This window comes from Pollicipes pollicipes, unplaced genomic scaffold (genome assembly GCF_011947565.3).
Source record: "Pollicipes pollicipes isolate AB1234 unplaced genomic scaffold, Ppol_2.1 Scaffold_4881;HRSCAF=5763_pilon_pilon_pilon, whole genome shotgun sequence".
In the NCBI taxonomy this organism is placed as follows: domain Eukaryota; kingdom Metazoa; phylum Arthropoda; class Thecostraca; order Pollicipedomorpha; family Pollicipedidae; genus Pollicipes; species Pollicipes pollicipes.
This window is the reverse complement of record NW_023596576.1, coordinates 44,133,209-44,158,998: the sequence shown is the minus strand read 5'-3', so window position 1 is coordinate 44,158,998 and position 25,790 is coordinate 44,133,209. Positions and strand designations below refer to the sequence as shown.

Sequence of the window (25,790 nt, the reverse complement as noted above, 5' to 3'; positions counted from 1 at the left end):
AGAGAGAGAGAGAGAGAGAGGAGGATCTCTCTCTGCTGTTCTCTCTCTCTCGAGAGGAGAAGGATGATTATATATATATATATATATATATATATATATATATATATATATATATATATATATATATATATATATATATATATATATATATATATATATATATATATATGTATATATACAAAGGTCCGTCCCGGTGCCCCAGTTGGTCACATCGCCTACCTGCCGATCCACTCACCCGTGGCGGGATGGGTTCGAGTCGCTTTAGGCGCTCGTTTTTTGCCTTTAATAGGTATGGGCTGCGGCCGTTGACAGCCGTCGCGCTAAGGGTCAGATGACGTCACAGGGCAGGACGGACCGTGCCGAGGATTGCGGTGCGTTAAGCTTTTGCTACTAAATTATGTCGTTGCCTGGAATTGCGCGATCGGATGGTAAAAGTTGGGGCTCATAGCATAAGCACTGCTTAGCGTGAGCTCTGATCCCAGAAAGCACTCCATTCAAAGGGTCCAGATTAAATCTTTAAAAATAAAAATATATGGATGTGCTTATGCCTTATATATTAACTTGCGGCGCACTTCACAGCTTACAACGGCCGCATCACAAAAACACATATGCCGTGCAGATTTTCCCAGTTGTACAAACACACGGCACAAACTCAACGTACTATTCAAAGCATATGCGGTCACGTCACACACTCCATAGCTACAGATATACTTTGCTCAATTTAAGTTTCCAGTGGGTTTGATGAACTCACGATGTTAGCGTTGGACGATTTTAAAAAGGCACAAAAACCCAAGTTTTTAAATCAAGTGCGGAATACATCCTGTTCAAGATGCTGAAGGTCCAAGGACGGTCCGCAGGGACGGCGTCACATATCTTGACCCAGGTCATCATTCCCAACGGTGATCTGGCGACGGTACGCTGTAATGGGAGGCTGGTGCCGTCAGGTGGACCGGGCGAGGGTGCGCATCCCCTTCAGTGGCATGCCTGGGAGGTAATGAGCGTGACGGCAGAGTCGCTCATCTTGTCACCCCTCTTTGCAGGCAAGCCGCCCTGAACATTTTTCGCTACGACGTGCCTCGCCTCTCGCGTCCCGCCAGGCAACGAAATACGCTGTCGAACAGCGTACGCCAAGCCTCTCTGCGTAGGGCGCGTCGCCAAAACCAACGTGTAGCTCTGTGGCAGTTATGGCACGGAGTCGTGACACGTCTGGCAGCACAAGAATGACGGTCATTATGACCTTGTGAGCAGGTCAACTTAAGCACGGCAAACCAGGGACAACAAACCCAGAGTAGTGTCCGGTGCGGCCCATGGGAGCTGCACAGCTATTCTGAAAAAAACGCATCGTCCTAAAGGCCCGTTCACACTTAGTAGAATGGGCATATAACCCGCTGCAGGCTCTGAATGCCTGTAGATGCCTGCATGCATTTGCAGGCATGTAGGTATGCAGGCATGCAAGCATGGCGCATGTGGTTCGCAACAGCTGAGGACCGCCGAACCTACAGCGGATTGTGCAGCCAGCCTGCGAGGCGTGAACAGGATTGAAATTCAGGCCAGAACTAAAAAATAGAACGACAGGACGATTGCCGTTGCAGCATAATTTAAACATAATTGTCCCACACAATTACATTGATAGATCCACACCTCTTCACTTTCGAGGAGTTAGATCCTTATATGCGTTGATGCGTATGCAGCATAGCAATGTGCGAGGCCCTGGAAATACCTTTCCCGATTGACTACCTATCTCAGTCGGCCTTCTTCGAAGGCGTCGAATCACAGTGAGTTCACTTCTTCGAAGGCGGCAAATCACAGTGGGTTCACTCCTTCGAAGATGGCGAATAATAGTGGTTTCACTTTTCCGAAGACGGCGAATCACAGTGGGCTCACTTCTTCGAAGGCGGCGAATCATAGTGGGTTCACTTTTCCGAAGGCGGCGAATCACAGTGGGTTCACTCCTTTGAAGGCGGCGAATCACAAGGGGTTCACTTTTCCGAAGACGGCGAATCACAGTGGGCTCACTCTGTTGGATCTCTTCCTCGCCTTCTGGTGGTAATAGTAGAATTATTATCCATGGCTGATGACGGTACGATCCACGGATGCTCGTCCTCCCTATCTGTAAGGACATTTTTTCTCCAAAATATCGACACGAGCCTCAATCTACTCACCTGTCAGCTTCCGGAGCATCTACCTTAGATATGCCAGAAAGTACTTGCTAACGTCTTTAAAGCGCTGAACAGCGGTTATATTGGCGCCACTTAATATTCCGAGCCCCGCATCCTGTACGGATGGAGCCAATACCAAAAAATTAGAATCTAAGGTCCTTTCTTTCTCACAAACATGCTCATTTATCATCTTTTGCTAACTTGTGGACGAGTCCCAGTCTTAAGAAGTCAAAGCGTAAGAAAAAACTGGTTTAAGCCGATCGCGTATTTTTTGTCGGCCCGCGTATTCGGCGCCGAGGCGGAATTCACGCGGCGCCTTTAACTGGCAGATTTGTTGAAGGTATGTTTGTGGTTTGTTAAGTGCCTGCTGAGATGACTGAGATTGAGTGGTAAATTGTTGAGGTAGTGTTGGCTATACCTCAGAGGGGAGGGGCGTGTAGTTTGCTGGCTGAGCGTGTCATGTTGACTCGATGAACGTGTGTCCCGCTGGTACAAATGTGCAAGGTGTGCTGGAGTGCTCCAAGACATGCGAACTCATTGTAAGCTGCATGCCTGATGCTGACATATCGCATGTAAACCGGTCGCGTATTCTTGTGTGCCGGTATTTTGGTAATTTATGTCATGCGTGGTAATCTGGTATCACGCGTGTGATGCATGCAATTTACGTGCAAGTGTTATGATAGCGCATGTGAGGTGCGATGATGGGATATTGCCTGCGTGTTGATGGCCTTAAATATGCGCACGTGAAATAGCTATGTGCACTGGTGGTCTTTTTTCACTGCCAGCCATTCTGGTGGGATAGCATACTTGGTCCGCTGCGGTTGTGCTGGTGTTCAGGCGCCTTTTGACCCAAGGCATGATAGCGTATTAAACGGTAACCCTCACACATTGGATGTTTTATTGCAGGCGTGCCGGTGGCCTGGCAGCTGCTGGTGGTAGTGTTTCACGCCCCTCCTAACGTTGACCACTGGTGCAAGCGGCCCACCGCCTTTTCCAACTGGACCGTCGAGCAATGGAGACAGTACAGCACGCCGCGGGTCGCCGACTCTGTGAGTGTGAAGGGCTGCGGTGATGATGGCTTGGCCCACCTAAACGTCACAGGAGGCTTACATCCCCACCATGGAGCTCTGGCGGGACGATGCAACTCTTTTATGAGATGAGATTATTTGATGAGATTCAAAATCTGTGCCGCTCATTCATAGGTGTGCACCGCACCACCGTTTAAACATTTTAAGGGCATAAGTTTACACCAACTTGATACAAACGAACTATTGCCAATCCTAGCTACGTTACACTTTACATACAGAAGTTAAACTGCTTGCTTGTTTATTTAGATGCGCTGAAGTGCGAGAACGTTCATTTTGTTGAACTCACCCACCTGTTGCTATTGTAAACGAAGCCTGACGATGTTTTTCAGCTTCACGCAAATAAAGCTGCACGTAAATTTATCTACGAACACTGGCATACACCGTCCATTTGAGCAGCACTCCATTGTGTTTGCCACCCAGAACGTGCGCGGAAATTTTTGGAAAGGGAGTGTTTTACATTTGTATGGATTTGTGCACGTTTTATTACCCCTGCTTCGGCAACCTGTGCGACACTGCGCGTGCCTGCTGAGGTTTTTGGCTTGTGTCACTGTGCCCGAATGTGTTTATGCTGATCCGACGTCGGCACCATTATGTTTGCGCAACGCAGACCCAAAAGGAGTTCAACGGAAATGCTGGGTGATGTCTTCACTTCATTATGAGTAGAAAGAACTGTCAAATTGGTATCAGTATCTAGCTTCTTTATGAATAAATTATTTACATGGGAGAATTTGTGTCGTCGTTGCAAAATGAGCATAGCGTCAGTTGGCCAAAGAGCAGTGTTTTTCGAGTAATGCTAGTCATGGTCCTCATTGATTGACATCTGCTGAGACCCAGATAATTTGTCACTTGATTTGTGAGGGGAAAAAGTAAGTTTCCCACTTGTGGGAACTCTATGCCTTGTGCAATTGCCAATACCCCAACATTGTACGCTGGGTTCACTTAGAGATCCATAAAGCTCGATACCAAATGCTTCGAGGGCCTGTTGCTTTCAAAGTAAAAGCTCTGGTGTTTGATGCGAGAAGCACCAAACGGCCGCTGTGATTCAGGTGACCACGAGAAGAAATGCAAGTTTTCATTTTTCTCCTCTGGCAGTCCGGCTTCCAGCAGTGGGACAAGTGTCATGTGTACGCTCTCAACTACTCGACGGCGCCGCCGGACCCGAACAGCCTGCCGCCTCGGAGCACCAACTCCACCCTGCCCTGCCCGAAGCTCTATCGGATCGACGGCCGCTGGGAGTTTGACCACAGCTTCTACGAATGGACCATTCAAGAACACGTGAGAAGACTGGGCATTCACTGTGCTCTGGGGATTTGCCATGAACCCGTCCGCTATCACCAGAACACGGCACTTGACTTGATGGGCATCAGGCGCCGGTCATCCGGTGTCGCGAGAAGTCTCAGGACAGATGGTATACAGGTCACAGGGATAAGGTCATCCTAAAGGGCTTGCACGAGGCATCGGCTGTTTTCTTCATCGTTCCAGATATGCGATGCGCAGGCTTAGTCAGTTATCCTGGATTCCGCTTCCACTTCATTCAGCGGGCTTCGCCAGGCTCGATTGAGCTATCTGTTGACCTCTGACGTCTTAAGTCAAGACGGATCACCGATCTCTGACGTATTAGGTGAAGGTAGGTCAGTGGCCCCGCATTAAATCAGATAACTTAATGCGACTCTGTCATCGAGCGACGCGAATCTCCTGAAAAATCATGATCTGTATAAAACCAGTATTCTGGCACGCCAGAGCAATCTCGCGTCATGTTAGGCTACGTCAGCGTAGCGGGCAACATGCCCATGGTCGGAAGTATGGTAAAATCATTGCCGGAACATCATTACCGGCGCGCAGCTGGGGTCCGGGGAGATCTCGGGGTTTCATTGATCAAGTGAGATCTGACACATCCGATGACGTTTTACCAAAAGCTGTTACGCGGTCAGGTTTTGGGCTAAATGTGACGCAAAGCATCACTTTTTCCTTGATAGCTGAAAGGCATAACTTCCGACCAAATCAGCCACTAAACGTCTCATGGAATTCGCCGTGCGAACATCAACCCTCTTTCATAACGGCTGTTACGATATGGGGGCTTTGCTATTTTTATACATTTTTGTCGTCGATTAGCACAGATTCAGGACATATTTTTTGGCCTTTCACATGTCACAGGCTTTTAAACGTTAATGTTTGCTTGCCGTTCACTCTGGTCACGATAATTGTCGTCTGGGAAGTCGTGGCTTATGATGCATGCACTTCTGTATGCATGCATATATTTTCTTGAGAATGTCTTTTCATCAGGACCTCCTAGTACCTGGTATAACCAAAAATCGCTTATTTACCACGTAAAAACTCACAATACCTAAGTCCCTGTGGTTTGGACGTCGCATATTTTGAGCAATATGGACACACTGAATGTTGTCGGAAGGCAGATTGCAGAAAGCAGATGGTGCTTGACAAATTCAAGCGCAATAGCTAGCTGTCAACGCGCGACATCCGCCACTGCCTTCATTTGAACCTGAACCACATGCGCGCCTTACAGCACAATAGACAAAAGGCCAGCAGTGTAATCATGACACTAATTCATTCACTACAGCGATTGTTTGCATCAGTTGCACCAGAGCGTCTGCATAGACAACTCGGAGAATGATTGGATTATATTTGTGCGCTCACGCGTGTAACTAAGCTCGGCAACAAAGAAGTAAACAACTGTTTGAAGAGCCATGAAAAGAGGAAACTAAAGCAGCATGGCTGAGGACCCTGTGGGGCTCGGGGATTAAGAAACCTTTGATATGGGTTTGACCTTTGAGACGGCCCTTTTCGGCTCATGCATCGCAAAGAAAATTAACCACGCCAAATGAAAAACGCTCCAAAAGAGTTTCTTTGAAACTGAAACTGAAGAAAAATTGAAACAGTAACACATTTCTCTCTTTAGATGCTCAGGAGGTCCCGCTCTGCTTCCCATGGCCCACTGACCCGTTCAGTGTCCCGTTTCATCGCTAGAGTTATTCAGCTGTGCACTCGTGCGACACGCTGTAGCCCCTGGACGCCCGGAGTCGTGTTGGCTGCTCAGGGCACGTTTGGCTGCCCCTTCGACCCAAGAAACCTTTTGCCTGCTCATAGGCTATTCTGGTTGTTCGTGGGCCGCCTCAACAACTCAGGGACCCTCTGGGTCCACGGAGTTAACGTCCAAGGCTCTCTTAATTTCCGTGCCTCTCGATCCGCTCAGTGGCCTGTCCCAAAGCGGTCCCTGGCCACCAATAGCTCTCTGACAGCTGATAAACCTTACTGGCTCCTCGGGGGCCCACCGGCAGCTCAGAGCATGAATGGAGATCCTGTCGTAGACGGGGGACCCTCCCTTAAGCCCCCGAAACCTCATGGGCCATTTATCTTGAACCTGGGTCGCAAGGAGTCCAAAACGAAGCCCGGGGAATCCAAGACGAGGGTCAGGTGGGTCCAGACTGCCCATGGGATGACTCGTCTCGGGTCGTGCAGCGTGAAGGCAAAGGGCTGGAAAGGGTCAAAACTGCAATTGAGGCAACTCCGGAATCCCTGTCTTTTCAATAGGCTCCACTTAGCTACTGCTCTGAACGCTCAGGGTCCTCTGGCCGTAAGGTTTCTGCGAAAGTGCATGGAGCTGCCTAGTGCCCTTTGGTCCGATTTGATCCTGACTGAAATGCGTAAAACTACATCAGGACTTGGCGCTGGATCGGCCAGGAGAATTTGGTCGCGGTCACATGGGACTCTGATGCACTATGAGTCCCTTGGAAATGGTAATGAAATGCTAATGATAGACGACTCAATTCCTGTCTGATAGCTGGGACGCAATTTTGTTTTTTCAGAACGGTACTGCTGATGTTTTCGTTTTTAGCAATATTTCCGGGCATTTTCTGTGCGAAAGAGTGTCGGCAGTTTAAAGCGTGCCCCGTTTGAAAGCTAAATGAGACTCGCAGGCAGTTCGATTCCTGTCTGAATAGTTTGGTGCTCAAGGGGGTGCAAAGGAGGTGCAAAAGATGCCCAAGATATGTTAATCACATAACATGGCATTAGAACAGAAATGAATCCCAGTAGCATTTTAGACGTGGTTATGTTAGTAAAAAGGTGGGCTCAGTTGGAACATTTGAAAGATGCGTCGGGCCTTAATACAGACGGCAACAAGCACTGAAGTAAAACAACATATGTCCGTCTTCGGTGCAGTAAAATGAGCGAAGAAAAACGAGTTGAGCCCCTTTACGACACGTGTGATAGAGTCGGATGCTACCTACAGTTATTCGGTCGCAGTAAACAAGTGCCGAAGCTTAAACCGAACTATCGTGCACTTTTGGCTCGTCAACAAGGCTAACAGGCTTCCGACTGACACCACGTCTGCGGGTTAGTTTTTTCACGAAAATATCCGTGTCTTTTTGTAAATAGAGTTAAATGGCCTCTCTCAAAAGGAAGGAGCCTTAAATCGAGGTGTTCTAAAATTGGCCGGCCGGCCGCTGAATGGCCGGGTGCCTCGAATCCTGAACCACATACTTTCCAAGAGCGATTTCCAGTCAGTTTTTGGATGTTAAAGGTGTTTGCCATGCGGCGGTTGTCTGAGTAATAAAGCCTTATCGTGATACACTTGCAAATCAGGAACAGGACGAATATGTCCCATAGCATTGGTCCCTGTAAAACCTGCTGACCGCCCTTTGTCGAACTGTTCCCAGTTCAGCCTGGTATGCGACTACAGCTACCTTCTGGGACCCATCAAGGCATCCTACATGGCGGGCATCCTGGTCGGAGTGTTCTTCGGAGGCATGGCGTCCGACAGGTAAGAACAATAACGTCACTGGCTGAGGTTTGCAAACTGCGCGATCGCTCCAGTGGCGGCGCCTTCTGGTGGCCATGGTCACACTCTCAGGGTTCTGACCGTGATGCTTGCCGGTAGGCTACTTTTTCCTGCTCGACACACCGCCACCAGGTCATACGTGGTCACAATACAGACCAATCACGCATCTGTTCCACTGGGGACGAGCACCTCGCGACACTGGAATGGTCTGACTGGGCCGCACGCGGTGCCGCCTGCTGAGACTAATCGCCCCGGCCAGACCCGTCCTGGACCAGAGCACGCCGGGCCCAAGCGGTGCTGCGCAGCCATGCGCATGGTGCAGATCATTCGGTGCAGTTCACAGTCCTGTCCCCCCTCAGACCTATGCCTTTCCTGTTGCTGAGCTACATGCCCGTGAAAACGTGCAGACTTCTTCGAGGAGACTTTTTAAGGTCACCAAAGCGACCGTGACTCCATAACAATCGGTCCCTCCACTGGAGCCGTTTTTGTCGGCCGGGGACACGTGTCCCCTATGCCGCCCCCTGCGTAGGCCCCTGGACGTAACCCAAAACAGTCACGCTGATAGCCCATGACGCATTAACTCACAGTGCCATGTTCCGGTAGAATTGGTAAGGGATACACAGTGTCCTAGAATTGCCGACTTTGGGGGTAAAGCAACAAAGCAACAATGAGGAGGAATTTTCACTCCTTTTCCCTATATGTTATGTGAATTTCTCACTCCCGCCTGACAGTGTCTAATCGCACATGCCAAACCCATATTTCCCTTCCTGAGGTTTTCAGATGTCATCCAAAACCGAGTTCACTTGAAACCACCAAGCATAAACGATGCTTCACAGAACCTGGGTGCCACAGAGCAAGGGCGCCAGGTGCCTCCAAGCCCGAGAATCCCAGCGACCCCAGCCGCTTGCACGCATTCAGTTTGGTTTGTTTACAAAATGCATCACAATCTAGAGCTGTGCGCCAAATGCAAGGTTTTCACGCATCCCCTATTTTTTCGGTCTCACCTCCACGCCACGAAAGCAGAGCCTGGCGCAAACAACAGCAAGGCCTGATAGACACTTTTACTCCACGTATTTTTTTTCCCGGGGAAACTTGACCACTAAATTGCATCACTCCCGAAATGCTGGAGTGCAAAGTTCAAGAAATGTCTTCTAATTAAAACTTACAAGACAAATATCACCATTTGAACACTTATATTAACAAATTTCAAGTCAAATCAGCTGATAACAAAATTTTGCGAGAAAAGTACCGGTCTTTATATTTGTTTAGCTACTTTCGTTCTTCTTGGCATCATACGAGTGTGATACCATCTTATTCTTCCTTCCTTTTAGATTGCCTTTAGAGGTACCATCTGCTGCTTAAAATTTTGACCAATTTCTCTGCAAGATGCTCCGACTGCAAGCTTGTACGTGTTTCATGATAAATTGGATTAATTCGCCAACCGCCCAAACATGCTTGATATGCACCCAAGCGTGAACAATTCACAGGGAATGGAGACAATTTGAAGCACGGAACTTACTTCTACCGTCATTTTTGCCCTCTTAAACGCTCGGTTAACCGCTTTCTTGGTTCATGGCGGTGCTCAATAATGATATCTCTAAGTCTTTCGAGTGTCTGACTTACCAGGCTACCTGGCAAGGCTATACTAATGCTGCCATGCTATACCAATGCTGCCATATAGAGCCTTGGGACAGACCTGACGCAGCTAGTACAGAGGTGTTTGATGACGAAATTCTGCCCTCTGGAGATGTTTATCATGTACACCTCTTACTTGATTCGCATTTTAATCTCGTAGGTTGGTGGGCATGATTGATGTTTATATTTGGAGGTGAGAGGGATGAGTCTGTCTGCCAGCAAACCATACAGAAGGTACTGACTTCTTGTTTGTTTTTTTTTGGGGGGGGAGGGGAGCAGGGGCGGATCTAGCCTGGGGAAGGGATACATCATCCCCTGTTCCGGTAGGAGATAGGGAGAGATACAGTATCCCGTGTTTCGGTTGTGTAGGGTAGGGATACATTACCCCGTGCTCCGGAATGGTATGGAAAGTATATATTGCCCCGTGCACCGGAATGGTATGGGAAGTATATAGTATCCCGTGTTCCGGCGGGGTGGGGGTCGGATACATAATCCCGTGTTTCGGTAGGGTAGGTAGGGATACACCATCCCGTGTCCCAGTAGAGTAGGGGAAGGACACATTATCCCGTGTTCCGGTAGGGCTAGGGGAGGGATACATTCTTCCGTCCCGTTAGGGTAGGGAAGGGATACATTATTTGTTCCGGCAGGGTAGGGGAGGGTTACATTATCTCGTGTTCCGGTAGGGTTAGGAGAGGTTTAAATCATTCCGTATTCCGCTAGGGTAGGGGAGGAATACGCTATCTCCCGCCGTGCCGTGTACCTGGGCGACTGAAATGCGTGTTGTGCGGGCAGGTTCGGACGCCGTCCCACCATTCTGGCGGTGCTGGTCGTCCTGTTCGTGCTGGCTCTGGTCGTCTCTATTTCCGGCTCCGTCATGGTGTACATAGTGCTGCGCTTCCTGCTGGCCCTGACTGTGGTGGCCGAATACACGGCCATCTTCGTGTTCAGTAAGTGCTGCTACACGGTCTCTGTGGGTGCCGCTTTCAGCAGCCGGTGGTCTGTCAAACCGGCGCCCACTCCTGGTCGGCACTGGGTGGAGGTCGACCCGCTCACAGCACTCTCTGGCCTGTCAAACCAGCGTCCACTCCTGGTCGGCCCGGCTGGAGGTCGACCGGCTTTCAGCACCCTCTGGCCTGTCAGACCGGTGTCCACTCCTGGTGGGCCCGGGGCAGTGTGGAGGTTGACCCGCTCTTGGCAGCCTGAGTTTTTGGGCCACGCCATCGGAAGCTATCAGATTCCCGTAGCCCACATATTTTTGGGCTAGGGGAATGTACGGTTTTCGTCTCTAGTTTGACTCCTTTGGTAACTTCATCAGCAGGTTTACGGCATGCCAGTCAGGGTCAGAAATACTATGCGAGATCCTCAAAATAAGTAGACATAATCGCAGAAACACAGTGTGATGCATCCTTGAAAATGTATTATAGAAATTAGGTAGTGCGCTTTTCTGGGAAGGACTCCAGAAAGCAAGAACCAAACCTGCATGCGACACAATTAATTGGCAAGTACGTTGTACGGGTCTCATTGTAGGCTAAGGTCGCGCACATACAGAACAGAACAATTTAGGGATGCATATATCTCCCAATGAAAGCGTCGCTGTGCCTCACGGGTGAACTATAAATATAAGAAACTCAACACTAGATGCAGTTTCGTCAAAAAGCTTGACGAGCGACCATGCGGCTCCCGAGATTTGCGGCATGCCACCAGACCGGCGGCGGACCGGCTGCCTTCCCAGCCTTTAGCTACCTTACGGCGTATTTGTTTCAGCTCGAGGGTGATGAAGCGTCCGCGAATTTTTAAATTACCGTGCTATTTTCTCACTACACTTCTTTGGTTTTTCTTTCGGGCGGTCGGTAAATGTGCGACAAAGTCGTTCTTTTGTCATTTTCGCGGTATGTTCATAAAGGAAGCGTACCACGGTTTTGTTCTTTGATTCATAGATCGGGCGCATCCGACTTGGTCGCTAATGCCATTAGTTTTTTGACGTGCTTCTGAATAACTCAGAATTTGTATTTGAGGTAGGCGCCCGAACAAAAAAATGCTGTAATTCTCTCAGCTCACCACTACGAAAGTATTCATTTTCAGTTGCCTTACTTTTTCCGGCAGGTGGCTATGTAATGTTGACAGTGCAATGGTTGGACAAAGTGTTTGTGCAGCGCTGCTGATATGACAGCTTGAAACGTAACATTTAGGGAGCAATATGCACAGATATGGGGTCATGATGGCGAGAATTCAACAAGCTGTCATGCTATGGCTTTTATTTCTTCCCTGGCGTTCACCATAGTGACTGTTCGAATGGCACTTTGGCTTTGGGAAGCATCGCATATTTGCAACCTCAATTCGTTGCAACATTGTGCCCAGCCCAAAGATAAAGTCACGTGCCTTATGAGCTGTAAGGCGTACGGCATGCTATTGTGGTGCTGATGGCAGGAGTGGTCCTCATCATGGTAGAGGGGTTGGGGAGAGTCACCTAACATGATAGTATGCACCAGTGGCCAGTTGAACACAATAGTATGAAATAGTAAACAAAGTGAATTTCAAATATTTCCCCGCTTGTTCGCCTTGCTTGTGGTGGCATAGAAATGCATGTAATTAGTACTTCCGTTTAGGATCATTTCGGGCAAAGTCAGTTCTTTTGGTCGTTGGGCACAGGCTTGACGTGAAAAAATAAAGCTTCCAGATGAAATGCGAAATATGATGTGATACAAAAATAGCATGCAGTGGTCCGGTCCGCGCCTGGCCGCCGTGCACTTTCTTGAGAGCATAAGTGAAACAAAGTGATAATGGCCACCGATGCACACAGGCCATTTACCCGATATTTGTGAACGGTGATCGATATTGGTTTTGTTTCAGGCATGGAGATGATAGGTGGCAAGTGGCGAATCATCATGGGCATGCTGTTTCAACTGCCCTTCTCCTTCGGCTTCATGAGTCTGGCTGGCATCGCCTTTGCCGTCACCGACTGGCAGCACCTTCAGCTGGCCATCAGCGTGCCGGTGGTGGTGTTCTTCGTGTACTACTGGTAAGATTTGACACAACTTCAGCGGTACCCATCATCCGTCGGATGGAGACAGAAAGTTGGGACGTTTCTTCTTTAAACGGCGTTTCATACTTTTAGATAGGTCTGTACGGTGTGCATGGTGCGCGTGGTGCGCACGGCTTGATGCACTCATCGCTCTGGACCCACGGCTGGATGAGCTCGAAGTTGAAACCTACTCTAGGAATCGCTCAAGAGTTTAGGAGGATTTGAGGTGTGCAGGCTCATTTTCTTCCTCGATTTTACCAAATTCGTAGGCCATGATATAAAAGCATGGCTCAGATTACGCCCGACCGTGTTGTATTTAACATAGTCACATGGGCCACTTCTCCTGTAAGACTTATAAACGTATTTCATAGCCTTTGATAATTTACTTACTGCGCCCTCTCTCTGGTTATGAGATCGGGGCTGTGCGACTCCGTAACAAACGCACATTCTTCTCAGCCCTCGCCGACAAAAGCGGCAGCGGCGTTTCGTTATTCCGGCATGTCGGCCCGACCTCAGACCCACCGCGATCCAATGCTGTTATGAACGATGCTAGCGATCGGCGGAGGGGCGCGCCCACCGAACGGCACTAATATTTTCTCCTGCCAGCGAAGGGCTCGATCAGCTGCCCGCGGTAAGTGGGCAGCGGTGGCGTCGCTCAGACGGGTGACACACAATGCAGACGCATTAAAACGCCATCGGGCCGTGGTCTGCTAGCAATCAACGGCGACGCTGCGAGTGCGTGCTGATGCATTGCTTATCTCAGAGCTGCGCAAAGCACGTCACTGCAGTACGACTCATACACGGTTACCGGCTGTTGTCTGGCTCAAGTAACAGCGTGGCGCGGTTTAGCAGCGGCTGGATATCTGGGAGAGATACGGGGATTCAGGATGCAGTCAGGTGGAATGTGTTTAACGCTCTTGTTTCGATGGGTGCGCGCACGGGTCATGCGCGCACGTCCTGTGGTTCGTGTTGACCCCTAATATATTCCAATAGCCAAATGAGACTACGACATGTAAAACAATTGCTTTTCTGTGGATGAGAACAATATTGCCTCAGTTATTTCACCAGAACATGTGTGTTTTATTTCAAGCAATGGGGGCACGTTTTCGCTCAATCATCCCGCGTCGTGACTAACGTCACGAACTAACATTCAGCACACACAGATGAGAAGTGGTGCGCAAACGGTTTCAACATGCTGAAGCGTACGATAATCGTGCAACGATAATGCTGTAACAATGCAGCCGCGTCTATGCTGTGCAGGTGACCGCCTTTGTGATTTCAGGGCGGTCCCCGAATCACCACGATGGCTCCTGGCATCGGGAAAAGTGGAGCGAGCATCCGCGCTAGTAGAGTCGATATGCGAGATCAACAACAGGGAATTTGACCCGGATGTGCAGCTGGTCCCGCCGGTAGGTTCGCCGCGGCGACGCGGAGTTTCGCTTTGCAACAGCTCGTGTAAGAGGCGTCACCGAGGTAGACGAGTGAGATGACCGCTAGGGCCGAATGAACTCCAGTCCAGGTGAGCGGCGACGCTTTGGCATTCATGCTGGGGAGCCTCTGAGCACTAATATGGCCAGAGCAGTCGCTGGGCTCCGTGTGACTACGTGCGCCGCCTTTTATATATGTATATATATATATATATATATATATATATATATATATATATATATAACGTGGACGACGTCTGGCCTGACGCGGTCACTTGGCCCGACAGGCCAGTTGCAGACAACCTGCAGCAGCGGCTGCACGCAGCCGGCACGTGTGGTCGTCGTGACAAGCGCGGCGCAAGCGACGTGTACCGTACACAGTGCGCCTAATGCTACGTTTGCTGGCCAAACCGGTTGGATTGGGGAGAGAGCCTGTTGGCCACTTAATATGGTAACGCCAGGTCTTCGTATAGCTTTGCGGAATGTTTTGGACAAATACCGACACACATGGACTAGCTATTAACATTACCATTCTGATAATGCCCCATCGTCACTGGTGTCACTTTGTACATGAAGTTTCGCCTATTTAATTATCCGGCCGTTGTCAGGCGTGATTCGGTCCTGAGAGTGACCTCAGGGTGTTTGTGGCATGACGCTGTTTGTATCACAGTCTGGATGGTTGCTGGCGGTTTAGAGCTTTTAACTTATGATTTGCCCCCCCCCCCCCCTTCAAACGTTATGCTTTGGCGGAGGACGGCTGCCTGCCATGCGTTAGAAGTTCCTTTTACTTATCCCAAGGATTTTCTTAGCATTTTCTCTGCGCGGGCTGCAACATTGGACTGATGTCTGAATCAGGCTCTCTGGTGGGATTTGACGAAAGTGCACATGTTTCGCTTCCTTCATCTCTCGTTGTTTCCACTGCGGCCCTCTGCCGGTGATGGTTACGCGGTCCCATGCTGGCCGATGTTCTCATACCGATCACACATGCTCTGAAATGCCGGTCGTTTCTGTTTCGCGCTGGATGTGGAGAGAAGGAAGGAGAACGTCGCCAGCACGGAACAAGGCTTACACCACCGACAGAGAACCGCACCGGGAGCCACAAACGGTCAGGGACGCGAGGCGCGTGGCACTGCATGCAAGCCCTATCAACAGACCCAGCGCAGACATTAATCCGGCAGCAGCAGTCTGCTGAGAACGTGCCACATCAATACTAGAGGCTAGCAAAAGGGACTTCTAAACCGTTAGCAGTCTATCGTCATCGGTTGTTAAGCGGTTCACGGGCAGTCTATCATTATTGGTTGTTTAGCGGTTCACGAGCGGTCTATCATCATCGGTTGTTAACCGGTTCACGAGCAAACTATCATTATTGGTTGTTAAGCGGTTAAGCGGTATGAAACAAAACCAATGGTAGACGTACCACGAGGCTGCCGTGAACTTTCCAGGCTCTGACACAAACGTGGACATCGCCACTCAAAATATCGCCAGGTGTTATTATGTCTTAAGATCAATCACCACCTGAAAAAGCGTAGGAGTTATCTGACCGAAATGTTGCTTCAACTTTGGGATGACTTTGGGGCATTATCGGAACGACAAGAGCTCGATTAATTGTGCCATTCTTACTCTTATTCTTTCCTGCATGCATCTTGCTGGTGGATGTCGGTGCAACACCAATACAGCGTGGATATCTACGTTTCTTTGTCGTCCTAAGTTATGTGTGCGCACACATGCATTGGATTAGTTATTCAGGGATGTGCTTTTCCAAAACGTGATTAATTTTAGTCACGTCATTGTTGTGCGTGGTACATTCGCTTCCTTGCAGCCTTATAAAAATGCCGGGTGCTTCTAAGGCTTTAGCAGAAAAACAGCAGCTGTTGCTACCTGAATGTCTTCCCTGCGTAACTAAACCTCTTATTCGTGCGCGTCCTCAATGAAAGGATGTAGTGAAATTGGGATGTACTTTTGTATGCCTAGACACTTCACCGGTTGAAGTAAAAACAAAGGAAGAACGGCCACGCGCTCCGTTCGCGCTAAGCTGACGTTTCACAATTTGAGATTGCTGCCACTGCTCACCCCACCCGAGAAGTGCACTAGGCGCGGCAACTGACCGATCTCTCGCGGCAGCACGAAGATCGCCGTCACGTCAGCGTCTGGGAGCTGCTGCGCGTGCCCACCGTGCGCTACCGCACGCTCAACATGTGGTTCAACTGGTTCGCCAACGTGTTCGTCTACTACGGCCTGCTGTTCGCGTTTGTCGGCGTGGGTGACGATATCTACCTGAACACGCTGATCGGAGGCGCCGTGGAGATCCCGGCATACTTATTCAGCATCGCCATCTGCCTGTTACTGGGCAGGCGGTGGCCAATCGCCATCATGATGGTTCTCACCGGCGCCTTCCTTCTGGCGACCATAGGAATCCGGCCAGGTATGGTTTTGCGTTTAGCTGGCTGGTCCATGCATATTTGTGGCGTTAAAGTTTTTGTAAGCCTACATGTCGGTGCATCACACTTGATTTGAATTCAGCTATTGCGATTCAGTACTACTGTTGGCTTTAGCCCGTGTACTTGAGTTACCTGAAGCAGCATTGGCTGGGTATGAATCGTTATAAAAGTGAACTTAGACCACATGGTCGATAATTTAATCGCAGCATTAGACGCACACTAGATATATAAGCAAATGCATCGTGAGGGTTTCCGCAAGTTTAGACGCATCTAACTCAGAAGCCTAAAAATCTTAAATATAAAAGTGTTATAGATGCTAAGGTGGATGGGCAGAATGTCGAACTGATCAAGGTAAAGCAGGCTACGAAGCAAAACACACCTGGGCTGGCCAGAAGCTCTGTATTGAAGGAACCGTGAGATGCAACGGGACCCCAGGCTGTAATCGGAAGAAACCTTCGCGCGGTATTGCGAGAGATATTTTAGCTTGAGGCCCTGCTGCTACTTCACGGCCTATCGAACCTAGAATATCGCGGGGATTAAATGTACTCCTGTGCAAGAACGCTTACAAATTCAAATTTAAGAATAACCAGAAAGCCGCCGTCAAGTCTTTTTTAGAATATTCCACGAAATCATTGTGTTTTGTCATCCATTCATTTAAATCAGTGCCTTGTGATTTACTTATTCATCGGAAAATCTTTTTTTACACAAATGTGAACTAGGTGGACCTATATGGTGATCCGCAGTACTCCCATGTGGTTTTGTGTTGACGGTGTACATTTGGGTTCGAATCTAGTCTGCTGGCTCTCGATTCAATAACTTTTACTCTCAGTGTCAGTGTCTAAATCAGACACATCCGTGTCCTCGAGTTGACCGTGTGCTTGAATGCTTTTTGAAGGGTATGTTTAATTGGAGTTGTAATCTGGCTTCCATTCATTTAATTATAATTTGCGCAGTTTCTTATCTGGATCCTTTACTGGGTCCCATACTTGTCTGCCGTGAAAACACAAGGGAAATTCGTACTTTTTGAAAAGTATGATGACGGTGATCGCTCCCACCAATCCAGTCCTTGGTAATAAGGCCGTGTTCATCTTTTTTTTATTCTCGCGTTGATAGTTTATTGATAACACTCTCCTCGTACTCCTTATGTTATAAAACTAACGAGATTTCCAGTGAGCACAAATGCTACTGTTATTTGTTTTGATACGCCAACTGCGAGATGAAAGCACTATTTCAGAACACTTTCCGTTTTAATTCTAACTGGAACGTCGTCACCTGTCTTCATCTTTCCGATGACAGAGCAGATTACCTCTAATTTCTTTCCAACTGCCGGCACAGTCGCTCCGAGCCCCGTCTGCATCTAAAGCATTTCTGTACAATCCTACAGGCGCATACCATCGGGACTGGCCAGTGCTGGTGCTGACGATGCTCGCCCGGTTCTGCATCACCTCGTCATTCGGCATCGTGTACGTGTACGCAGCCGAGGTGTTCCCCACGGTGCTGCGGAACACAGGAGTCAGCTCCAGCTCCACCTGCGGCCGGATCGGCGCCATCATCGCCCCCTTTGTTGCTGGCTCGGTAAGTTGTCAAAGCACGGCCGGATGTGAAAGAGCCGACCTAGCGAAGGGTTCACATCCGGCAGGCCATGTGACGGTGAGAGCATTGACGCAGTGCCTAACTTCTGCAGGATAATCACCGCAGTGTACGTAATGGGCGACTTGCATGCTGGGAGCTAGTTACGTCAAACGAAAGAGGAATGCGGCTAATCACTATGGCACCTTTAGCGTTTCTTACGTAGGGCCTAAGCTGCTTAGAATGTTAATCTCAAATGAATTATAAGACAAATATGGCAGTCAAGGTGATCATGGTCCGTTACCCTGCAACCATGCTGTGTAACGAAAGCAGTTCTTTGGGTCACGGAGTAACGGACTCGTTACTTTCAGTGAGAATGTTCCACCCTTGAAGATATTGAAGCAGGCGTCAGATGTAATGAAATAAGTGCACTTCTAACTGTTGGTAACCTTTTGAGTGGAAAAGACTACTCTAGGCAGTACAACTCCCCTGGGCGTCAGCAGATGTCTACGATTGGAATGAACGTGGTGGGGCGTCGAATGCACGAGGTCTGTGTAGATCAGTGAAGGAGGAGGCGTCTCCCAGGGCCAACACCCAGCGGGCCCCTGCCACTGTAATTCGTCGGTGGCGTGGGATCGCTGCCAACATTGGGGTGCCCTTGAAGCCAGGACGTTTAATTCTTATCGATGAACCTGACTGACATTCTGCTCCGTTTGAATGTTACAACCAACCTTAGGTGGAGGTTGGAGCCCGTAGTCAAGGATGGTGCCTCATAGTGGTCATGGTGCTTCATCGGGCCTACCGTCCCGTCCCAATACCCCAGTCATCTGCTTCATTACAGCTCTGTGGCTCACATGTGTGAGTGTGTATTGATGCGGGTGTACCGGAGTCATAACGTACCGATCCACGGGTGTAACGGAGTCATAACGCGCCGACCCGTATAGCAACATCATCGGGCTCTTATGCTGCCCAATGGGCTCCTCAGTGTAAATTTGCTCTTGTGGGGAGGCGTGACGAAAACAGCCGGCGGTGCACAAACACCAACGGCAGATGGGAAGCAGCGAAGTGCACTCGCACCCCATCGCAGACCCCCCCCCCCCCTTAAAGCTTTACAAAACTACGAAACTTACCCCCAAACAACCATAATCGGCACTCCATTGAAAAATGAAAAGCGCCCGTCGGTTTTGTGATGCAACCGCTTAACGACTGGCTCCTTCAGTTGAGTTACTTCAAAATGCAAACAGAATTACTTGTCCGATGGCTTCTCGATTCTATTTTACTTAGGAAGGTAAATAAGACGAAAATCTTGCCCTCTCGAAAGTAAATGAGATGTATTGTTATTTTTGGGAACGGGCCCTTTCACCATGAGGAACTCTTTGTCGACCCTGTGCCCCCCTTTGTTTCCAGGTACAAAGCATCCCTCAAATATAGAGGATGAAAGGTCTGTTTCAGGGATAATAGAGGAGCATTGCTTTATCTCAGATTTAAAGAGAATCAAATTCTTTATCTTATGCCCAGAGCTAGGTGAAGACTCGCTTGTGTGATATCCTCTTCGAGCATGCTTGTATCGGCAAACCCTGACAACTCCCGCAGATGCCGTTTTCTTTTCAAAGGGTAGCATTAACTCCCAAAGTGATCTAACCTTATTTCAACAACGGAGACATTTCCATAAATCTTAACATAGCATAACAGCATGTATGTAACTTTCCATGTTTACGTCATGCATGGAGGGGGGCGCGTTAAATGGCTCGCAACGGAAGCGCGGCAAGGGCGGGAGACGGCGTGACGTGGCACCCAAGTATGGTTGCAAGTCATGCTAAAGTCTTATTAGCGCGTTATAGCCTTAAAATCGGATACCGTTGGCTTCCCCTTCCGACAAGCAGCGCACCCATCTTTCTCTCCTGTCTGTCGGTCGTTTAGCCCATGCCTGCCTCATGGTATCTTAAAGGTCGAAACCACAGCAATCGTATCATGCCGAAACGTTAAAAAAGCTTGTTTTAGCTTTTGTAACCTTGTTAGAAAAAGACTAGCCTGGTAAGGGAGGGACTTAAGTGTTATAGGTATTGTAGGCATAGGTAAGGACTTAAATGTTTCCTTTACATTCTCTGTAGGGTAAGGGAGTAAAGAGTAGCACAGCAACATTTCCGACGCCATAAATTTAGGAGAAGGCGAACCATTTTTTGGGAACGGTTCCTGACTGTGATGTCAGGTTCATGTTACTCTTGATAATACATGATATCCGTGATATTATACTCGCTTTACATCACTTCGCGTCCACTCGAGCTGGTTTGGAAAGCAGTCCCGTGTTGATTATCTGTGATTTGTGCACGCGGTAGAGTGCACGCCCGTGAGTGATGGGATATGAGTGTATGGATCAAGCGTGCACTGGTCATGGGTCAGGCGTGTGCTGGTCATGGGCCAGGCGTGCGCTGGTCACGGGTCAGGCGTGTGCTGGTCATGGGTCAGGCGTGCGCTGGTCATGGGTCAGGCGTGCGCCGGCCAAGGGTCAGGCGTGTGCTGGTCACGGGTCAGGCGTGTGCTGGTCATGGATCAAACGTGTGCTGGTCACGGGTCAAGCGTGTGCTGGTCATGGGTCAAACGTGTGCTGGTCATGGGTCAAACGTGTGCTAGTCATGGGTCAAACGTGTGCTGGTCATGGGTCAAGCGTGTGCTGGTCATGGGTCAAACGTGTGCTGGTCACGGGTCAAGCGTGTGCTGGTCATGGGTCAAACGTGTACTGGTCATGGGTCAAACGTGCTCTGGTATCCTCTTCAGGTGGCATACTACATACATCTGCCGGCCATTGTTTTGGGGGTGGTCTCCATCATCGCTGGCCTGTTAATCTTGCTAATGCCGGAGACCAGGGGCACCAAGTTGCCAGACACCCTGACCGAGGCTGAGTACCTGGGCAGGTGAGCTCTCGGTGCCTGGACAGTCGACCGCAGTGCTCTGTGGAGCTGCACGCAGATGGTGAGCTTCGGAAATTATATCTTTCTTTTAAGAGCTTCTTTTAGTTGTGTGTAAATGGCGGAAACGTTGTCGTCAGAACTGTAATAAGTCGTCAATGTTTTGTAGGGCGTGATTTGCGTTTTGAAAACTTGAAACGGAGGTATGGCACAACACCTTGCATGCTTATTTGGATTTTTAAAAAAATTGCCTTGAAAGATTGCGAAGAGAGACGCGCTGCTCCACTGTTCTAAGAAATCAAAACAATTTTGAGCATAATATTTGGATTAAGTGCCTTACAACCGACCAGCTTAAAAAAAGTTTTTAACCTCGTAAATGAACTCTGGCAAGCGAAACGTGTCATCGCCAAAGGCAGCATTTCTTCTAATCTGTGAAATCTCTCTTGAGATGGATGGTAGCGGCGGTTATTCTGAAACCAGCCGCACTACTTCTCATTTTCCTCTTAGTTTACATCCACAATGGAACTTAGCGTAATGACAAGGGTGCATAGAGCGGATGTTTGACATTCATTTGCTTTACTGTCATAAGAAAAGAAACTGGCATGACAATGAGGATAACAGCAATTCAGGGTTGGCTACCATGGAATAATCTAACTTCATTAAGGCTCTTCCGTGGCCTTCTGTAACCGTGGCTGTGGGTGGAACTGGGCTTACGCTAAAAGTCAATTATGTGTTAAGATGCTGTCTGCACAATGTAATACGCCCTGCGTTTTCTTACTTACGCAAAGATTGTCGCGGAGAGCCGATCGGCGGGATAGAGCAGATGGTCGAACACAGAGGCATAGGTTTAAGGTGGCCTCGCTACCGCGTCATCCTCTGTTTTTTTCTCGAATCAGCACTGAACCGACAGCCAGCGCCCTGAATTTGATTATTTGCTTTATATAGTCTGGCATCTCCCGGCAAACTCCATATCAGGGTCACATCTCGTCGGGTGTTCTGCAGATTTAGTGTTTGAATGTAAGCCCCGTCATATCGGAAGTTATTAGAGGGTGATATTCTCTGACTTCAGCCGAATCCGCTTGACATGACTCGGTAAACCGGTAGTAAAACCGGTAGTAAAACCAGTAGTAAACCGGTGGTAGTAAATAGGTAGTAATAAACCGGTAGTAAACCGGTAGTAAATAGGTAGTAGTGGGATAAGTCGGTCTAAAGATCCGTCTTAGAACAGCGGGCCGTCTTCTGGTGCTTTTCCTTGAAGGCATCACTGGCTCAGGGTTATTAAGAATAAGCTGACCACAGACTTCTGCACTGCATAGAGTGGTATGAAGTGGTCTAGTGAAGTGGTTTTTGTGTTTGACCCAAGGTCGTGTTTATGAAAATGATATGCTTGCCCCTGTGTGTTCTCACACCCGAGAGAATGCTACCTTAGTTTAGCAAAGTCAATGACAGCGAACAAGATGTTTCCCTGCGCACCAGAGCAGAAAGCCAAAACTAGTTACGGTTTGTTTTGAGAACCTCGTCATTTTGACAGACAAAAGAAAAAGCTTTTAAAAATCCGAAAATCATCACCCGGGAACGTCAGTTTACGGCCAAATGCGATGCCAATGTGATGAAAACCACAGAGGCCGCGGATAGGGAACAAAGCCGACTAACAGAACGGCAACGGCGGCATCAAAGGCCACCAGACAATGAGGGAGAACTTGAAAACGCCCCTTAAGGAGATCGCGCAAGATGTGAGGAAAGCTAGAACAGAGCACAAAGATTTGCCCCATAGCTCTGCACTTTGAACTTTTAGGAGGTTGTGTGCATATAAAGTTTGAGTACAATGATGACAAACCATGCATTATCATAGGGACTGAATGCGCTACCGTGCTCCGTTTTTGCGAGTATGTAATAAATCTGCTCACTTCATCGGTACTAACTGGCTCTCAGAGGAAGACAGCACCACTTCGTTGATGCGGTACCGTCCATCTGTTCAGGGTAGTTACAGTGTAACCAATGCAGGCAGAGCTTGGACGGTGTGTCCAATCGCGGGTACTACAGTTAAGCTCATACAGCACATTGAACGACTTCAACAGCGAAGGTTGAGACTCAAACTTGTTCGTCGCCAGACTTCTGAGGCGTGGGCTCTTGGCAGGAAAAGGCTATGAAATCTACCCAGAAGGTGTGACGGTTTGTCACATGTTTCAATACTGACGAAGTTATTTTCAACGACACTTTTATCTTAATTGACGAATTCGGTATCTTTCCGGCATGTGGTAAAAACGAGTATAATACTTGCCTTGAATTTTATTCCCAACCTTCTCCAAAATTTATGCAAACTCTCCACCTACATTAGCCTTTACCGAACTGTCCTTCCTTATCTGATCACAAGCTGTTAAAGCAACCTATTTTCTGTTGTTGTTCTTTGTTATCTGTGTATATATATGTGACTGTCTGGATGTTAACATGCCCAGGGGGAGTGATGTGTTGCAACTAAAAGCAGACTTTGGCGATTAAAGGACCACTCATGGAGAAGATCAACACCCTTACGAAACGATAGATGTAAGCCAATTATGCTGCCACATTCAATGATAAATGTGTTGACCTGCGCTACGCTAGCAATGATCGACCTGCAGCATATCAGAAACGACAACATTGGTTAAATGGTTAAATATGGTTAAATGACATTATGAGGGGCGCAATGGTTATGTTGCAACTGACTCGACGTTGCCACCTGTCTTCATGGTCACAGGTGACTATGACTTAGGATGAGTCGTCGAGTTCTGCCGTACAATCACTGCTAGACTATTGATGTCATTCAACCAGCACGTGCTGGTGAATAGGAAGTCGAATAACGCGAGCGTAAGAACTCCCAAATCCTGAAGCCGAAACACCAGGACTCATGGCCTGTCATTACTTCCGGTTGCTTAAACAGGAGCGAAGAAGGGTCATGACTTTTATTCGCGACTATTACACAAGGCTCTTTTTCTCTCAGCGACGTCGAATTCAGAAAGAAGCCCCCCGGTCGCCTCTACCCGGTCATCCCCAGCATCTCGACCACAGTGGTGGAGCCAGAGAACAACAGGTCTCCAAGTCATCAGGACAACGAAGGCTTCGAAGACCACTCGGAACTTAACAGCGACGACAAGGCCGTCAGTGATCAGCCGTTGTGAGCTTTCGTTGTGAATCAGCGAACAGGCTACCACGCTCCGTCGGTGAGCGAGGTAGTGGCCTTTTGTCCGTCGTCAGTGGACATTGGTCCGTCGTCATTGGCCATTGGCCCGCCGTCACTTCCCATTGATACGTTGTCAGTGACCATTGGTCCGTCGTCAGGGGCCATTTGTCCGTCGCTAGTGGCCATTGGTCCGTCGTCATTGGCCACTGGCCCGCCGTCGCTTCTCATTGGTCCGTTGTCAGTGGCCATTGTTGACTTCCAGTGCCGCTTCGTACGTCGCCATGGCGTTTAACCCTTGCGCTGTCGGTGGTCCGCGCAAATTTTGCCTTCATGTGGGGGAGGGGGGATAAGTACAGCCTCTCCCTGGTGCTTTGAAATTAGAAATGACTTAAGACGAACAAAACGTCATTGAATAGTCATGTCACGCTTTAAAATATTTAAGAAATGTCAGTTTGCTGTCTGAGGTCAATGTCAATATCACATCAAATCAGCTGACATTATCTGCTGTATGGGGTACCCAACAAGTTGAGCCTCTTGAGCTCATATCTTAGATTTATCCGTCTGATATGCATTGAGGACTGCGTGCTCCACGCGCGGCACACGATTTGATGAACCGAGGATGCTGAATGCAGGTAAAAATACGGCGTCGAGGTCATTTGTAGTTTCCTTTGAGCGAGAAGTGTCTTATCAAACGTAATATTTCTTTGACCGGCTGCAGCCGTGCGCGATGTCAGAACAGATTTAAAGAAATCCTCAGTTTTATCTTCCATTTTAGAATCAGTTAATGCCGTTGATCCATGTTTGTCTTTCTGCGGTACCCGGAAGTTATAGTAACCTGGCTTGGTATAAATGCGTTTATGATCAAAGGAGTGCATCAAAGTACGATTTAAATTGACGTAAAATCCGACGGAAAAGAAACATAATCCATAGATCGGACATAAAGGGGATCATGCAAGGAACTCACTCCGATGCCTCATCACCAGGCATTCCCGAGCAGGAAATAGGAGGACATCCTTCTCCCCGCTCCCCACCCCCACGAGTGTGAGGGCTAAGCCACCATTTTCCACCTACCGCAAAGTTCGAGAAGTGGGCAGCTTCGCAGCCCGTGGCACCACGAACGCTGTATGTGCGACGGTGGGGACCCGAGAAACGATTAACCGGAGCCATACTGTGACTAACTGAGCGCTGAGGACCATCCCCGCACAACTCCACATGCCTGGCACGCGCCACGCGGTCCGGCTGGGCGGCGGCCTGAACACCGGCGTGTCTGGCGTAAGCGGCAGTGCATGACTCCGCTGGGACAGATCCGTGCTAACAGTGGGCTGGTTGGCGAAACATAGTGTATTGTGACTTGAGCTTATGCGGTTGATGGTCGTGAAATGGAACTCCGATTGCAGCTTAGATCGGCCGCACCGTCTTGGGGCGTCCAAGCAGGCTATGAGAGTCGACACTAAGGTGATATGGTAACATTGCGAAGAACGTATGTGCATCCAGTAGATGCTTGCATTCTATGCTTTTTCGATGCGTTTAAGTGTCGTGCTATTTTCCGATGCTGTTTGATTTAATAAAACTGACCAAATGCGATGTCCGG

The 25,790-nt window shown here is 48.8% G+C and overlaps 1 protein-coding gene and 1 pseudogene across 1 annotated transcript; one reads left to right on the top strand and one right to left on the bottom strand.

Annotated features, from left to right (window-relative positions):
- The window catches only part of LOC119100445 (tropomyosin-like), a 10,311-nt pseudogene extending 9,865 nt beyond the window's left edge, over positions 1–446 (bottom strand).
- A 1,621-nt stretch (positions 447–2,067) lies between these two features.
- LOC119100444 (organic cation transporter protein) lies at positions 2,068–25,769 on the top strand. The gene is made up of 11 exons (XM_037223539.1): positions 2,068–2,080; positions 3,066–3,208; positions 4,340–4,522; positions 7,924–8,027; positions 10,473–10,627; positions 12,531–12,699; positions 13,985–14,111; positions 16,251–16,551; positions 17,952–18,142; positions 20,912–21,048; positions 24,020–25,769. The coding sequence occupies exons 1-11, from the start codon at positions 2,068–2,070 to the stop codon at positions 24,195–24,197; spliced, it is 1,701 nt and encodes a 566-aa protein (XP_037079434.1). The 3' UTR covers positions 24,198–25,769.
- The last annotated feature ends 21 nt before the right edge of the window (positions 25,770–25,790 follow it).

Excerpts from the sequence above, each read along its gene's own strand:
- LOC119100444 (XM_037223539.1), top strand. Across the intron at positions 4,523-7,923 it reads AATGGACCATTCAAGAACAC|TTCAGCCTGGTATGCGACTA; the intron begins GTGAGAAGACTG and ends AACTGTTCCCAG. Across the intron at positions 10,628-12,530 it reads CACGGCCATCTTCGTGTTCA|GCATGGAGATGATAGGTGGC; the intron begins GTAAGTGCTGCT and ends GTTTTGTTTCAG.